At 42.0% G+C, this 17,776-nt stretch overlaps 1 protein-coding gene across 1 annotated transcript in view; it reads left to right on the forward strand.

The window, feature by feature from the left end:
- COL4A6 (collagen type IV alpha 6 chain) overlaps positions 1 to 17,776 on the forward strand; it is a 121,090-nt gene that overhangs the window by 82,923 nt on the left and 20,391 nt on the right. Inside the window, exons 13-21 of the mRNA XM_056491632.1 lie at positions 716 to 769; positions 2,141 to 2,200; positions 2,664 to 2,708; positions 11,570 to 11,623; positions 12,848 to 12,917; positions 13,622 to 13,732; positions 14,535 to 14,684; positions 16,051 to 16,155; positions 16,982 to 17,142. Of these exons, the coding sequence (XP_056347607.1) occupies positions 716 to 769; positions 2,141 to 2,200; positions 2,664 to 2,708; positions 11,570 to 11,623; positions 12,848 to 12,917; positions 13,622 to 13,732; positions 14,535 to 14,684; positions 16,051 to 16,155; positions 16,982 to 17,142 (810 nt within the window). The remainder of the gene's footprint in view (positions 1 to 715; positions 770 to 2,140; positions 2,201 to 2,663; positions 2,709 to 11,569; positions 11,624 to 12,847; positions 12,918 to 13,621; positions 13,733 to 14,534; positions 14,685 to 16,050; positions 16,156 to 16,981; positions 17,143 to 17,776) is intronic.

Raw genomic sequence — 17,776 nt, forward strand, 5'->3', positions numbered from 1 at the left:
CTGAAGCAAAAAAATCAATTTAGAAAAATAAATGGAAGTTCCAGCTCTTTCGCCTTAGTGTACACTAGTCTGAAATAATCAGATTTTTTCACCTTTGCATTGTCATTACTGAGATGTGTCATCAGTGGTTTTATAAAAGCTGTGTGGTCCTTGAGTTAAAGATTCTCTAGACACATGAAATTTAAGCATACTGAATTAATCTGGGATTAATACAAGCTGGTTTGGGAGCCCAGTCTGACCTTGCCTGAGTCCCTGTGTAAATGAGACAGATTGTTGCATTTGGTCAATTTACATTAGTGTGAGGTGAGGCTCGAACAAACTCAATTCCTTTGGGGTCACTCTAGGATTTGTAAGTAAAGTTGTGAAAATGTTGCTGTCTTGTCATGTGTTATTTTGCTGCTTTCACGAGGGACTGTGTGTGTTGCAGTCTCCTAGATGACGATATGAAATGCCTCTAGTTTGCCTTGTGGCATTTGCGGGCAGTAGAGCAGCAGCTCCCAGGCTGGGTTTGTTGTCGTAGGCAGTGGCCAGAGGGTGCACTAGCACTGTGCTGAGAGCCTCTCATATGGCACATAGTGACACAAACCCAGTACCCTCGCTGGCAAACAAATTACAAGGCTTTCCTTTAGGTGTCAGGTGCATGGCAGGTGGATAGGGGAAAGTCTTGCTTTCACAGGCACAGTGATTACTGCACTTGTCTCTTTCCCCTTGCCAGGGTGAGCCAGGTCCTCAAGGATTCCCTGGAGACCGAGGATTGCCTGGCATCCCGGTAAGGACAGAGGGGTAATTTTAACATGTGCCTAATAGGAGTTAGATGGTTCAGCAACCTCTGAATAGCTCACAAGGCCTCTACAGGAGTTTCTAGGCACCAAAAAACTTTGCAAATCTGTTAAAAATGTTCACAACACTTTTTGAAGAATGTAATTGTAATCTGATAGTTTTTTGTTCTGTAGATACAAAGATTATAATGCTGTCCTACTACAGACTTACAAAGCTGCCTAGATTTCAGTACTTGCAGCCTGCTGTTTTCAGAGACCTGCTCAGAGCTCTACCCGTGGCATGACCACTTGATGGTGGTGTTCCTTGTCCCATAGACATTTTTAAAAATCCAATTTTTTCCCCTTTTATTATATTTAAGCATATCTTTTGTTATTTTACTTTAAAGCTGCAAAGCACATGCAGATCTTTCTTTCTATCCATATATATACCCAGTTATAATGGGCTGTTTAATATTAGTGCTCATCAACTCAGCATGGTGTTGCATCTTCTCTATATGAATTAAGAAAGACAATTTATTCCTGAATTCCAGAGAGGTATTTCCCAGCTTACAACTTTTTGTAAACAGAGGTTGTTCCAATAAGTTTATTGAATAAATACTTTTGGGAACTTCTGACTAGTAAGATAAATTGTTAGCCAGTTTCTTCTGTGTACAGATATTCTTAGGAGAAATACGTTCAAGAAAAACCTGTTCATGAAACACAATTTGTTATTAGCCTTTCTGGACAGGTTCCATTATGAGCATACTTAGTTTTATGCATCGCAAGAGACCCATTGAAGCTGCTGAAACTGAACATATGTACAAACTTAACCACAACTGTAAGATATTTTAAGATTGAATCCTGGAAATTGCTTAAGGACTGTAACTCTTGCTGAAATTAAATCTGGCTGTTCTAGCTCTGAATTTGATGCTTCTTGCTGAGATTTCCAAATGTTGAGCATGAAAATGCTAGTTTTGTATCATTCTTGGGCTTTGGAAGGCAAAAGCATGCTCTGAGCATTCCCTTGAACTGCTGCTGTTAAAAAATGAGACTTGAAATAATTTCTCAATGTAGAATAGAATACAGGTCTTTGCTGCCTATGACATGGGGTCACTTACAGTTGGTACTGAAATATATGCCACGTTTTAAATGGATGGAAGTCTTGGGGAATAAAGCAGGTACCGTACTGCACATACTGCCAGGTCTGATTGATAGAAGCTTTTCTTCCTGGTACAAAGTAGTCCCAGCAGAAACAATCAGTTCCCTTTGTCTTGCCATTGTATTCTTTGTATAAATAAATGGGTTTGTGTTCCCTTTACTTAAGGATGTGCTGTTCAATTCCAAACAGATCACAGAGATTTAATGTGGACATTTTTCCTCAGGGCTTTGGAGGTGTTGGAGAAAAAGGAGAAAAAGGTGTGCCTGGCTTACCAGGTGGAAGGGTAGGTAACTTCACAAAGTCTTTAAATACCTGTTCTCAAACACGTGAAGTGGGCCTTTCATCAACAGACACATTCCTGCAGTGATGTGCTCCTACTCAACAGGAAGATGAAGACGTTCTGTTCTGTGTGTGCAGAATAAATTGTTTGATAAAAAAATCTTGAACACAGTAAGATTTATTTGTGATTACGAAGTAACACCTAAGTTGCTTGTAAGTTGAGACACCATGACTTCCTTAACTTGAACTGCCAATTAGAAAAACAATGGGTAAATAAGATAAGCCTGCTTTTATCAGTTATTTTGTTAAATTCTTTATGTTGTGATTGTTAATAATTGTGAGATAAGAAAAGCAGTGGTAGCTTCTCCTTTTGAAACTTTTGATTTTTGATTATTTGATTCTGAGATATTTGCAGCCTGATCAAAGTGAGATGGAGCCTTTAAAAGTTAATGTCTTTGCTGTTCTAGGGTCTTTTGGGACTGGATGGATCTGAAGGAATTCCAGGAAAAAAGGTGAAATTTCTTTTTTTTTTTACTGTACTTAAGAGTTACAGAAGCCCTTAAGATCTACTGGCTTCCTTGTATTGTGGCTTCAAGTTCTCTTATGGATAAATATACCTGCCTTATTGAAATAGTTAAGCTAAGTAGGAAGTCCACAAAAAACAGTAGATCCTGCAACTCCTGGTGTTACTTTAAATGTTTTGGTGCCATAACTTTTTAGAAGGGGAAAACAGTGGGGGCAAAACGTGTGGGACAAGGAACAGAGTGTTTTAAGACTCTTTATTTTGCAAGCATTTCTACAGTTCTGTGAGAACTCCTAGATGTTGTCCTGATTCGCACATCTTCATCCTCCTCACAAATTATCACCATCTTCACAGCACAAAGAGGACTGAAGGAGCTCTAGTATTTTGTGAGTGCCGAGAAATTGACGCTATCAGTTTTCTCTTTAATTCTTCTTCAAATGTATGGTAGGACAAAGAATTTTGTTGTGGTGAGAGTGGCTGCAACAAAACTCTTGGATTCAAGTTACTGAGGATTTAAATGGCAAAAATAAAAGAGCAGGAACAATGGAATTGGCCAAAAACTAAAGAACTTTAATGGAAAATAAAACAGGGATGATGCCCAGAAATTGAACACTGTATGGGGACAAACTCCGAGGATGAGAAACAAGGGAGGAGTGACAATATGTACACTCGGTGGGAGAACTTTCTGGAACTATAACCATATAGGGAGAAGGAGTAACCAATAGGGAAACAGAAATTGGACCACTTAACAACACTAAGGACTGTGAGAAGAACACTTCGATTTGCCCTAAGTTAACAAATGTTTCCCAGGGCTTGAACCTAATGCCTGTTTTTTTCTTGGTGAAATCTGGCTGACTGTGTGTCCCAGACAGGCTGATTTCCACATCTCCCCCCTTTTGTTTAACTACAAAAATGGAACTGAAAAAACTTTGCAAAACCCTATAAAAACATCCAAACAAACATGGAACCACCACCAACACAACAACCATAGGGATTAACAGTCCTGTTTTAACCATAGATAACACCCAGCCCTTCAATCCCCAGCTTTTAAAGAGTTCATTAAACCAGTCTTTATCCTCTATTTGGAGCTTCTTAAATCCTTACCTCAGTACCTAGATGCTCTTGTGAACAGACTTGCTGTGGCTGGAGAGGTTTGTGCAACACATCCCCTTGAAGTTCTCACAGCCATGTCAATATGCTAGGACTAGAAAGTCTATTAATGCCCTGTTCTGAAAGGTGGTCTGATGGGGTCTACATCAGAGAGCAGGCCACTTAACACAAGGGAGGTAATGTTGGTTTGTCTACTTAGCAGGCACCCAAGATGATCCGATTGTCCTAATGCTTTGGTTGCAGCCACTCAAGGTAACAAAAAGGAGGCTGCTATTCTCAATAAGTAACCCCATCTTTACCTTTGACTTTAAAATAGTGTTTAAATCTTTTTACTCTGTTTTTTTTCCTGTGTTATTTTAATGTTGGGTGCCAGCGAAGTAAGTCTCCCCAAGTTACAAGGTCTGCCTTTGATGTGTGACGGTATACTGAGCCATCCTCTGTCCCTGCAAATAAGAAACACACCCTGTGGCAGTTGGAGTGGATGGCTACTGGACCAAGAAATAGTGGGAGAGGTGTAATTACACCATCGGCTCTGATTTCTGTAAGCAGGATAGTATGGGGAGACATCCCGCCTGGTAATTTATCGTTCTCTTGTAATTGTGGGTTTTTCACCTTTTCCCCATCTTACTTGGTAGCAAAATTTTACACAAAAATCCTTCCTAACTGAGCCAAGAATTTCTGCATCCTGCGGTTCGAGGGGAACTTCCGGGTCCAGTAGTCCCAGGCATCAACAGAGTTGCATTTCCATTTGCCATCAGGCTGATTACCTTGCATACTATGAATGGCATCCTCAGTTATTGGCCACACATCCATAGGTAACCCCACTAAGCATGTAGAAAAGGGGTCATCAGGGCTAGTGACAGACAGGCACAGGGTATCTTGTTTTATGCCTTCCACCAGAGTTACTCACACTTTATATTTTGGGACTACCCAGCCACTCACAAGGAGCATAGTGTTAACCAGGCTGAGGAAGGTGAGCAGAAACTTCTTATGTCTCATCCTCAAAAGAGCTGTCAGGTCTGGGTGTTGAGGCTGTGGTCTGGTGGTTCCTATCCTGGGGTGGACTTGGGGGCTTCTCCAGTGAATCCATTTCAGTGATTTTAAGTAGGGCTTGATGTTTTTTGCTGGATCCACCAAGGTCCTTTTCCTGTGGAGACACAAGCATATCTCCACCCTCAGGTAATTAATGGAAATGGCCCCAGGATCTGGTTTGTTTCAGGTTCTTTGGTTAATACTGATGGCCTTTCTTTTAATTGAACATGTGAAATGTTGGAAAAAGGTCAGATAATAGGAGGTTTAGGCTTCATCAATTAATAATTTAAAAAATTAAATACATACAAAGCTTTTGCAAGCCCTTCCGCTGTAGGTAGTCTCTACTTCCCCTTTCTATTTATCTAAAAGGTGTTTGAGAGTACCATGGGTTCTTTCAACAATAGATTGACCTGTGGGAGGGTGAGGAATACCAGTGGTGTGGGTAATTCCCCATTGATTGAAGAAGTCTTGCATTTTTTGAGAAGTATAGGCTGGTCCATTGTCAGTTTTTACCTCCTGGGGAGTACTCAGGGCTGCAAATGCTTGGAGAAAATGTTTAATTGCATCTGCAGTTTTTTCTCAGGTGCGTGCAGAGGCAAAAATAGCACCTGAAAAGGTGTCAACAGATACATGAAGGTATTTGAACCTGCCAAAAGATGGATAATGTCTGGTGTCTGTCTGCCATATTTGTAGGCTGTGGAGCCCTCTAGGCTTAACTCCTCCAGTGGATGGTAAAGAAAACTTTTGATAATTGGGGCACATACTTAAAATTGCCTTCGCTCTGTCTCTGGTGATGTTAAACATTCTTTGTAAAGCATGAGTATTTTGATGAAAGAAGATGTGGCTGAGCTTTGCTTTCTCAAAAATATGAGGTAATGTTGTTTGCACAGATGTGGCAAGTGTATCTGGTTGGGCATTACCTTGTGTCAATAGTCCTGGTAAGGAAGTGTGGAAAGGGATATGCATGACAAACTAAGGGTGCTGCTTTTGGGAAAGAAGGAAGATTAAATTTTTAAGCAAAAAGATACAGCTGATCATTAGTAATGTGTTTTAGAAATTAATTTTCAGCCCTTTCAACAATTCCTGCTATGTAAGCTGAAATCTGTAACCATATTAAAAGAACAGGTAAGTTTAGAAAATGCTCTAACAACTGCAGCCAGTTCTACAATTGGGAGAGAGCTCTCAACAATCTCGATATCTGATTGCCAATCATTAGTTTTAGGGTCTTGCCATGTTATTACTGATTTTTGAGATTTTTTCTGACCCATCTGTAAATAGCATGAGGGCTCTGAGAGGTTGATTGCTTTTTAGAGGTTTAGGAACTAAATTGAAATTAGAATGCAATAATCTGTGTTTGGGGAAGTGAATAGAAATTTGGCCTGTGTAATTTTCTATGGCAATTTTAAGATGTTCTGATTGCAAGAGCCAATTTAAATGCGAAGATGTTAGGGATAAAAATATTATTGAGAAATCTTTCCCTGACAAAGAAATTAGGTGAGATCTGGCTCTTATGATCAGCTGAGCTATCACTTCAGGTTGTGTAGTACTCATCTTCCCTGGTTGGTGAGAAAGGAAAACCCATTCTAAAGTTAACAGGGGGTCAGGTAACTTATCATCCCACTGAAAAATTAAGGCATAAGGTTGGGGTCCCTTTCCCAAAATCACTAGTAAAAAAGGCAGCAGAGGGTCTATCCAATGGGCCTGACAAGTCTGTATTGCTTGAGATACCTTATTCAGTGCATTTTTTGCCTCTGGTGTTAGGTGTCTTGGAGAGTCCAATGTCGAATCTCCTTTTAACAATATAAACAATGGATCCAAGCCTTCATTTGAAATCCCCAACCAGGGTGTTACCCAGTTAATGGTCCCAAGAAGTTTTTGCATGTCGTGCAAGGTCCAAGGGTTTTTGTTGAGCCACAGATGTTGTGGCTGTATGGTTTGTGCCAAGATCTGGTATCCCAAATACTTCCACGGGGCAGTCCTTTGTACTTTTTCCTCTGAAATGGTCAGTCTTGCCTTTTGGATGGCTTTGATGGTGTCTGCCAATGCTGTATCCAATGCTAAGGTGTCCTTGGCAGCAAGAAAGATGTTATCCATGTAGTGGTAGATGACAACCTGGAGGTGAAACTCATGGACTGTTAAAATCTTGGCCACAAACAACTGGCATATGGTAGGACTGTTTTTCATGCCCTGAGGGAGCACGATCCAATGATATCTCCAAAGAGGAGCTTGCCTATTAATAGCACTGAAAAGGCAAAGTGGGGTGCATCATCAGCATGTAAGAGAATATTAAAGGAACAATCTTTTAGGTCAATGATGGTCAAATGCCAATCCTTGGGGATCATGGTTGGTGAGGAACGGCCTGGTTGGAGAGCACCCATGTCCATCATGACCTCATTGATCTTTCTGAAGTCATGCAGGAGTTGCCACTTGCTGTTATTATTTTTGATAACAAAAATGGGGGTATTCCAGGAACTCATGGTAGGTGTTATTTGTTCCCTTTCAAGTTGGTCTGTTATCAAAGCATTCAGTGCAGCCAATTTCTCCTCGGGTAGGGGCCACTAATCTACCCATATGGGGTCATCAGTTCTCCGGGTTAATTTGATGGTGCCGTGCTGCTCCATGGCCCCACTTAAAAATCCATCTCAAGGTGGATCCTCCATTACATCAAAAGGTCTAACCCCCACAAAACTAAGGGTGCCTTGATTTTTGTCCTCACCACAAATGGTCTTGTGGCTATACGGCCTTCAGGTCCCTTAAACTTAATCAGTTCCATGCTTCACAGGCTGTCACTATCACTTGCGATTCCGGACAATGTTCCTGCTGCAGCAGTTAGAGCCCAATTAGGAGGCCACTTGGAATGTGCGATGACCATGACGTCTGCACCTGTGTCCATGACTCCTATTAAAATAACCTTTTCAGAATTTAGTTCTAAAGTGCAGGTAATTTTTCACTGATAATGAGTTATCACTTGGGTCCACATCACAAAGGACTCAGCGTCACCTGTCACAGCTGGTAAAATAATCAATTGAGTGATCGTCAGTCCTTGGGGAATAGAGCAGGGAGGATCTGGGCTTATAGCTAAGACAGTTACCTCATGTTTCAATGTTAAAGGTAATAGTGAGGGGAGAATAAAAAACCCCTCTGTCTTCAACCTGCAATTGCCTAAAAGTAGTAGCTCATGGGGCTGATCTTTGGGCCCAAGCTGTCCTGTTGATATGGCATGAGTAAAGCAGTCAGTGAAAATAACAGATTTGGCACTCACCACTTGACCTTTAGCAATAGTGAGCGTCATCGGCTTGAACATTTTTGTCATAGCGCAAGACTGTCTCCCTCTCCAGTGGTAGTTTTCTGGTAGCTGTCCGGTGGTGCTGCTTCTCGGGTAATTCTGCCCAACCAGGCCTTGATTCCTGCTAGGAACTGGGTAACTCCCTCCCTTCTGTGGACAATGTTTACTGAAGTGCTGCAGTTGATTGCAATGGAAGCACATATCTGGGCCCTGTGGATGTCCTTGGGGCCCCTTAAAGGGGAACTGCATGGCCGCTAGGGCTTCCGCAACTCCATGACCAATGGCCTGGGCTTGTACAATTGCTACGTGCACTGTGGGCCCAAGACAATTGCATGCCTCAGTCATTTCTAAAAATGTTGGCTCTGGCTTAGGAGGAAGGGCATGTAACACTTCATTACACTCTGGGTTGGTGTTGGCTACTCCCGATGATCCTAGTAACTTGTTGTCCTGGTTTTAAGGACAGGTATCTGCCAATAAAGGCAAAATCTTCTCTTTGAAATGGAGAATGTAAACCCCCTCCCTCCAAATTATTATAAATTTGAAATTAAGGGGCTCTCAGGCAAAAATATGGGAATTAGGAATAACAGTTCTTTACTGGGAAAATTAAAATAGAAATACAGTATTAAAAAAAACCCTACAATCCCAACCCTGACAGAGTCAGAATACAACCTAACACCCTGTCAGTCAGGGTGTTGGTAGCAGTCTGATCAAATGGTGGTTACAGTCCCCCTGCAGTGGCAGCTGTGGTTCAGCTGAAGCCGTGCTCCTGTAGAAGGGTGCAGCCTTCCTCCAAAAGTCCAGGGATGATGTAGAAAGGTCCAGCTTCTCCTCTGGAATCCAGTGGAAAGAAGGTAACTTGCTGCCCAAAAGCTCCATTTTTATCTAGGTAGGAAAGGCTTGGTTCCTCCCGCTGGCTGAAGCATCTCCCAATGGGATGATGTAATTTTATCAGTCATACAGTGGGACTTAATGGGCCAGCATCAGATGATATCTTCCTGGAGGGAGGATGGGTTGTGGAAAAGATAAAGATGATTGCCCCATCTTTTCTTAAACATCATTAGCAGATGGTATGTGCCACGGAGATAAGGAATCACTACCCCACCTGGTTTTAACAGATGGTGATAGAATACAGATTTCTGGCCACATCAACCCAGCATACTTGTCCTGGGCCTGTTTTTCCAATGCCTGTTTAAGACAGTCAATGAATTTCATATAGAGCACTCCACGCTCTTGTCTGATGTTTACATAGTACAAATTAGTGGTTCTACCTGGACTAATGCCTTCTGGGCTATGTTCTTTATATCGTCCAGTACTTCCTGGGAATGTTCACCTCCTGATTGTCTGGCTGGCTATGCTGTCCCTCTCCGGCCAGGTGGTCAATGGTTATTCCTGCTCTTGCCTCATCATTAACATACTCTGCTATTAGATGATTTAATGCATGTTTCCATCTCCCTTTCCACAAAGTGTGTTTGGTGGGTGATGAAAGCATAGTCATAATGTATTTTAAATTATGGGAGGTTCAGACATGAGCAGTGGCCCTTACTAGGCTGTTAAAATAGGGCAAGTCCCTGCCATGGTCCTTTGCTGCCCTATACAGCTCCTTTATTTTCCCATACGACATTGGCTCATACCTCAGGTTCACCCCTCTTCTATCATAGCGTACCGGTACCACAACAAACTTGGACACCATCTGCCAGTCTCCTTCCTTGACTGCAGTTTTCCTCATTGTCTCCCAGGGGTCCTCCAAGGTTGAGTGCCGAGGTAGCAACCCTTCAGTATCTGGGGAATTTGAATCCTCTTCTGAAATAGAAAGGTGACTTGGAGCAATGACAATGGTGTTAGTCACAGGATAATAGCAGGGCTTATTGTCTTTGACAATGGGGGCTGGTTGGTTGCTGGAGGGTGAAGTAAAGGGTGCTACCATTTTGTCCAGTGGTGAGGAGGAAGGGCCTTGATCTAAGATGGCGGACTTCCGAGGTGGAGTTCCGGAAGTGTGGCCCAGGGTGGAGGTGGAATGATTGATAGAGGGGGTGTGACTTGCCGTCGAGGGGCTGGAGTCTGGAGGTTGGTTCAGGGCAAAAGAGAAGGTGGTGGTGACAAGAAGTGGGGGAGCCAAGATGGCGGGAGGATGGTTGGGCTCCTGAGCCAGATTGTGGTTCCTTCCATCTTGTGTGTCTGTGGTACGATGCTCCAAGGTGGCGTGGCCAGCGCCATTTTGGACCATCGTGGAAGGTTTGAGAGGGAAAGGTTCCAGGGTAGGTTTTGGGTTAGGGGTGACTGATGGATCAGGCAATCAACACTCTGCTTGCTGGTGGAGGGTCTCGAGGATGATGTAGAAAATGGGGAGCCTGCAGGGTGTGATGGGGTCCCTCTTAACTGACAGATGGTATAATTTAACTCCCACGGAGTCCCAAAAATTGATGTTCCACATTCTATTTACAGAGGCATCCAGAAAATTTTTTGAAATCCACCACACAATTGATTTTAATTATTTTTTTGGAAAATTCCTTCTCCTGATCAGTTAGAATTAACTTAAAGTGTCCCCTTTCTACTGTGGACATTCGGCCGCCCATCTTTCTCTCTCTCCTCCTTAGGGGGACAGCCACCGGAATGCCCTAAATCAGTTATGGGGCTTGGGTGCGAATTTTACAACATAGTGACAAAATGGGCTATTAGTGTCCTGCACTTTCCCCACACCCACCTGTACTCCGCAGCAGGGGTAACTGTTGTCGTCCTCGCTTCTCGAAGTCCCTCTTTGTCGATGACTTCACCACTTGCCTGCAGGGCCTGGCACAAACACGATCTCAGGGACTGCTGGCCTACCCATCAGCTCACCCAGTTGATGTGATCCCAACAGGTCCCTCAAAATGAGAGTGCCTGTTCAAGCCCCACTTGTTGCAGTAAGGGTGCCTGCAACAAAACTCTTGGATTCAAGGTAGTGAGAATTTAAATGGCAAAAATAAAGGAGTGGAAACAACGGAATTGGCTGAAAACTAAAGAACTTTAATGGAAAATAAAACAGGGATGATACCCAGAAATCGAATACTGTATGGGGACAAACTCCGAGGATGAGAAACAAGGGGGGAATGACAATATATACAACTCGGGGGGAGAACTTTCTGGAACTATAACCATATAGGGAGAAGGAGTAACCAATAGGGAAACAGAAATTGGACCACTTAACAACACTAAGGACTGTGGGAAGAACACTTAGATTTGCCCTAAGTTAACAAATGTTTCCCAGGGCTTGAACCTAACGCCTGTTTTTTTCTTGGTGAAATCTGGCTGACTGTGTGTCCCAGCCAGGCTGACTTCCACAGAATTTTGTTTGTCATTTGAGTCCACGCTCTGCAGATATTTTAGGTAAAAGATAATGCCACTTACTGTCTCACTGTGTATCATTGTTCCCTGCAATTTTGCAGGGCCATCCAGGTGTTCCAGGCTATCCAGGACTGGATGGAGTTGAAGGCATGAAGGTAACTTCTCACTAAAATATGCCCCTATATCACTGTCATTTTCAGTATGCTTCAGCTCCTTGTTCACTTTATTGTTAAGCATAAAAATAAGGGGTTTCTGAGCCATGAACACTTGGGTATTTTAATAATTTTTCAGTGTTAATCATTGAACTTCATGACTTAGAATTGTAGGTGTAGCCTTTCTGGTCTCCTTTATCCTTACACCAATGCCATATTTATTGGACAATTGAGGCAAGATTAGGTGGAATTAGTCAATGTTACGATAGTTGCCAAGGTATCTGAAGTCTGGGATCACAGATCTACAAGTATGGACAAGCCTGAGAACGTGGTCAATTTCTTGTACTACATGTAGGTGATGCATAAACAGACATTTTCTGGGTGTGTTATGATTTGGGCAGTCAGACAGCTGGAAACTGAGTGGAAAATTATTGGGTAGTAGTTTGCTGTGAAAACACAGATCTGCCACCAAGATTGCAGACTTGTAAAATGCAATTACTGAAGGGATTTTTTGTGCAGAGTACATGGAAGAAGTAGTATTAGATGTTTCTGTACAGAGAAGTATTACTGGGAGAAGCAACAAAGTGTACACTGCCTTTCCTCACTGCATGGTGTTTATATGATAAATATGATGGCAATTTGGATGACAGTCTTGTGCTTGCAACTTCAAAGAGAATCTGATACTCTTTGAGAGTGTCAGTGAGAGGAGGGAATGACATTGCAGTTTGTCACAAATTACTTGTTCTACCTGGATGATTTTATGAAGGAATCCATTTTTCTGTAAGCTTCTGTTACTGAAATTCAGTATTCCAAGGCAACAGATAGCTGCAGTGATGAAAGCTTTTAAAAATGAGATAGGTCAAAGCAGCTTTTACTACGAAATGAACAGGTATTTTCTCCCTGATATTGGTCAGTGTGCTGACATAACTGGTTTCCAGTACACATCGTATATACACGTCTGTGCTTCCTATTGAGGTAATTGGAGGCCTTCAGAGGATAGCTGGATAGTAGCAGCCATCCTATTTGAAGCCATCAGTTTCATCAGACAGGAACAATGTAAGTCAGGACAGCAGATGATTATGAATAGCAGAACAAAGTGAATTCTTCAGCAAGACAAATGATAGTTACTCAGTGAATGGCCACATACCATAATAGAGTCTGCTTCCTGGCAAGCAGCATCCTCTCCATCACCCATCTGAATGTGGTACGAATCTGTTTTCTTTACAGGGTGAATTAGGTGACATCGGTCCCCCAGGTCCACCTGTCATTATTGACAGGGAAGGTGTAGTCATTTCAGGTACATATTTCCATTTTGTTTTGGAGCTCATCTAAATAACTTTCCAACTTTCTTTCTTACTGTATTTTAACACTTTCCCACATTGTATATTGTTATTTTTTCTTTATTTCTCTGTTGTTTGGCTACACATATATTTTACACATATTTTAGTTCAGAATTTAAAGAAAGTCATTCATCCCTACATTGCAGAATAATGTGTTTCAAGGCAGAATGAAATGTCTTGCCTGGGAGAGACTGTGTATGAACACAGGCAAGTGCTGTGTCTGCTCTGTAGATACACTTCAATCTGTCTTCCATGTACCAAAGAAAAATGGCTTCCTGGTGCTGTATGGTAAAGGGTGCTCTAAATGTCATTCTGCTGTTATTTGTTTTCCAATGTGGTGAGAATATTGTTGAGAAAAATTAGCCTAATACCACAGTTGACTGAGGCCTGCATGGGAACAGTCTCTGAAGCCATAAAGGTAAGAGAACAAGTTTCATGGTTTCATTTTTCCTTCTCATGTAGTCAAGTTTGAAACAACCTCTGTAACAGCTCAGGAGCAATTTTTCCCAATATTATTAACTTTGACTAACAGGCTTCCTGCTCACAGCTTGGCAGCCTTTGCTGTCTGTGAGACCAGTGGACAGTACAGTAATTGACTGAAGAATATTTCAGCAGAAATTCTGATGAGATTTTCTTCCTTGTTTTCCTCTTTCTCTAATAGGTGCCCCAGGTGACCCTGGAAACCCGGGAATACCTGGTCCTCCAGGAGAGGAAGGGATCATTGGTTTACCCGGCCTTCCAGGGGCTCCAGGGTTTCCAGGCCTGGAGAGAGGTAAAGCAACTGCTCCCAGTGCTCTTGGCAGGCTGTTTGCTGTGGGTTTTGTGGAGAAGCTTCTGGGTAGTGGCCTGGAGATGGTGAAGGTATTGGAGCAAGCCTCTACCTGCTCCTTCAGCTGGCTGATTTGCAGCCTGCTGTATGAGAAATAAGAGGCAGGGATGACACATAGGGAAGCCAATTGTGTTGACTTTGATGGGGCAGAATTAGCGCCACAATTATTACAGCCCAGGTAAGTCTTCATGTGTGAATATTTGGTGTGGCAGTGTACACAGGATGCTGTGGTTTGATTTCCATTTTGAGTGTGTTGATTGGAAGAACTTTTCCTACCTTTTAAATTATAAAGAATGGTTTTGAAATTTTTTATTACTTTTTATATTTATGATAAAGAGGTAACAGATTGGCTTGATAAACCCACTGGGGTTTTGTCCAATCCAAGATCTCACTCAAAAGTTTTTGTTTTACTTGAATGTCATCTGGGAAATTCTGGCCTAATCCAGAGATTAGGAGCAACCAAGAAAATCAGAAAATAACCCCCTCCTCAGTCTTACATAGTTAATTGATTGATCATAGGGACTTAAATGCAGTGCTGTGAAGTTTTTTGGAGGACTAAAGGAGAGTGTAAATGGGAGCCAGTTGTAGCCAGTACTCCAATTAGTACTTTTTCCTTGGTGTAAAATTATTAATTGTTCTGTCCTAACATGATTGCAGTCACAGTACAATGGTAATTATCTTAACATTAAAAATACTCCAATGTGTTTGCTGCTGGAGAGCTGCTCATTGTTTCATTGTTGTCTAGATGGAATGGGCCCTGGAGGGTCTCCAGGTATTCCAGGAGTCAAGGGTGAAGCAGGAGAACCAGGAAGACCAACAATTGGAATACCAGGCCCTCCTGGCAGAGCCGGTTTACCGGGTCTGCCAGGAGCACCAGGATTGCCTGGTTCACCACGTATGTAGAATTTTTACATCTATTTTTGTATTGGATTCAGAGCGAAATAGGATAAATAATAATTTCTATATTTAGTTCTTTTCCAGCAAAGATTATTAATCTGTAAATTGTTAATGCTTGACTGACACCTCATTATGATTGTAGCTCACAAATTTATACATATCAATGGGCACTCCTAAAAAGTAAGACAATAGACCTAATTATTGTTAAGCGTGATAGCCTGAGAGACTGAAATACAAAGTTGTGTAGACACAATTTGTGGCTCAAAGGACTTTGAAGGTATAGGCTTGTCTCCTGTTTACTTAGGTAAAGAACAGACCATGACCTTATGAACACCTGAAGTAAATGTCTGTCTTGTGAGCAAATAGTTTGGGTACCGGGAGTCAGATAGGATGCCTGAAGAGACAGTTTCCAGACCTAAGGAAATGGGATTTTGTTTTTACATGTTCATTTGTATGGGTGTCCTGATTAAATGAATTGTGCATTGTTTTGTTTTCCTCAGAAATTGAGTATTACAGTTTGATCAGGGTTGACTTTACGAAACTGTGTTTTACCATTCTGCCATATGCTGGGTTTTTTTTAGAGCAAATCCTTTGGAACAGGGGACACTTTGGTGATGGAGCCAGTGAGCATGGTCTGATAAAATGGTTTTCTGTGGAGAAGAAATAAGTATTCTCATATTAATAACTGTCAATTAACTAGTCAAATCTGTCTCACTTTTCTGCAGAGTCTGTAAAGCTCCTGTGACTATGTTTAGCTGATGGCTGTGGTTTGTTTCCATGGAGCGACAGACGGTGCTGGTCAGCACTACATCTTACTGTTGTCACAGAGAGGAAGGGTTTTCAGACAGTGTAGTGCTAGATTATCTTTGCTTTCTGCTGCTGTTTCCATCAGCTTATGTCTCATTCTATTCAGCATATAAAGAGATGTAGACACCAATCCTGCAGTCATGAAGTGAGGGACAGGGAAAAATCTCCTTAACCCTTTTGCCCTTCAGTATCTTTCCTGAGCTGCAACCACTGAATGAAAGTAATTTACCCTTCTTTACACTACCTGTCCACAGTTTGGGGAGTTCTTTGGTTAGCTGGTAAATCTGTGAAAAAGTGCAGTGGCAGAATAGAGGAATGAAACTGAAACTCTGTTGCATCCACACTGTGAGAACTTTTGCTTTTCTGTATGAGGAGCTAGAGGAAAATGTGATGGACAACTGTAGCCCATGGGTGGTACCAACCAAGATCCATCTCCTTGTGTTACGTCCACAGTTGCAGTTTGGTCTGGTGCCAGTTGCATCAATAATTTTATAGGTCAGTAATGACCTGGAGATCAGCCTTCTCATGGCTTTTCCTTGCCTTCTTTCTGCGTATAGGCCCTTCATTCTCCCCAGTGATAATCCTGAGTGGAAGGACTGGGGCTCCAGGGGAGCCTGGGCAAAGAGGGCTTCCAGGAGCTTTGGGTCCAAAGGGCTACAAAGGTAATTGACTCTTGTTTTGAGAGAACTTTTCAGCAGAAACATATTTACATGTGGTTCATATCCTAATGGATGTTATTATGGGAAATCACAGGAGGGGTTGAAGGAGCCAACAGCCTTTGCAATTTAGAGAGAGTTGTGCCCAGCACTGTCAGTAAAATCTAATTTCTTCTTATTATTCTGCTCAGGCAAATAAGCTGATAAACATATAATACCCAGAAAATCAGCTAAGTAAATTATACTTTAAAGCCATGAGACTTAGAAATAAAATCTTGTTCACACTTTTTTGCAATAGAGGCTGTAAATGACAGAAAAACTTAATTTTATTCTCCTCTGTGCTAAAAATGGTGAGAATTTGTGTGCTACACAACCAGCAGCAAAAGCCACGATGACACAGATATCACTGTGCTTTGTGATTGCTTGGGTCCATGGCCAGTAACAATTCAGGGGGTCATTGCAGCCTACTGTGCGGGGAGTATGGATTTGTTTTCTTTGATAACTATCTCTTAAAAAATGCACAAGGCCTCCTAAAAACTCCCCTAAACCCTTCTGTTTAGGAAAGTTTAAATCTTTGGGAAGACATCTAGAACTGCTGAGGTTCGTGCTGCACATGGTTATTTGGTGATGGGCATTGCATGGAAATTAAACTGGAGAAAACCTGAGCTCCACTTGCTTGGCACTCACATCATCTGAACAGAGGAGGCATAAAATCAAATTGTATCAGAATGGCTTTGTCTTAATTGAATTAAATAGTGCTTTTGGAGCTCTTGCAACTGGAAAGGGTCTTTATCCAAATGAAACTCAGTTTGGAGTGTTGACTGTTTTCCAGGAGAAGCAGGTGATTGTGCTTGTGATGGAGGAGTTACAAGAGCTGGTCTAAAAGGCATCTCAGGTCCACCAGGGCTGTCAGGAAGCCCCGGTGTGCCTGGTGCCAAGGGTGTTTGTGGAGACCCAGGCTCTGTGGGAGCACCAGGACTGCGAGGCCGTCCGGTAAGGCAAGAAGAGTTTTTGTTGGTTGTTGTGAATTACAGGAGTGGCCATGTGCAGTTGCTAGCCTTGAGCATAATGAAAGCAGAACACTTTTTTCATAATTGCTTCTATTTGGATTTTCAAAAAAAAGTAACCTAGAAACTGATCTGTGTAAATAAATAAAGTAGAGCTACTATCATGCTATAAAAATTGGAGAACAAATGGTTCCTGAATTCTGAGAACTGCACATTCATCAGTCAAGAGAAAAGCAGTAAGAGTTATTCATCCCAGGACTTCTTGGAAGTAGACATACATGGATTAGACCCAGGGCTCTTCCTAAGTGAGGGCTAGCTGAGGAAGCAGTTGTACATGTGCATGGAGAGAAGATCCGAAAAATCAAACAGGGAGATCTTTCCACATCATTACTCATAGCTATAAAAACTACACACCACAGATGGAGTCTGCTTCCTTACTGCTGTATGCTAAATACATTAATGGGAGTTGAGCTCTGCTCTTTATTGAACAGCGACCATAACAAAGAGGATTTTCCAATGTGCTGAGCATTGATCATTGCACATATTTCCTTTTGAAAATCATAGTCCATAAACATACTAGTCTTTTGTCTTCAGAGTGTCTTTATCAGTGTCAGTAAGTC

Source organism: Oenanthe melanoleuca, chromosome 4A (assembly GCF_029582105.1).
Source record: "Oenanthe melanoleuca isolate GR-GAL-2019-014 chromosome 4A, OMel1.0, whole genome shotgun sequence".
NCBI lineage: Eukaryota > Metazoa > Chordata > Aves > Passeriformes > Muscicapidae > Oenanthe > Oenanthe melanoleuca.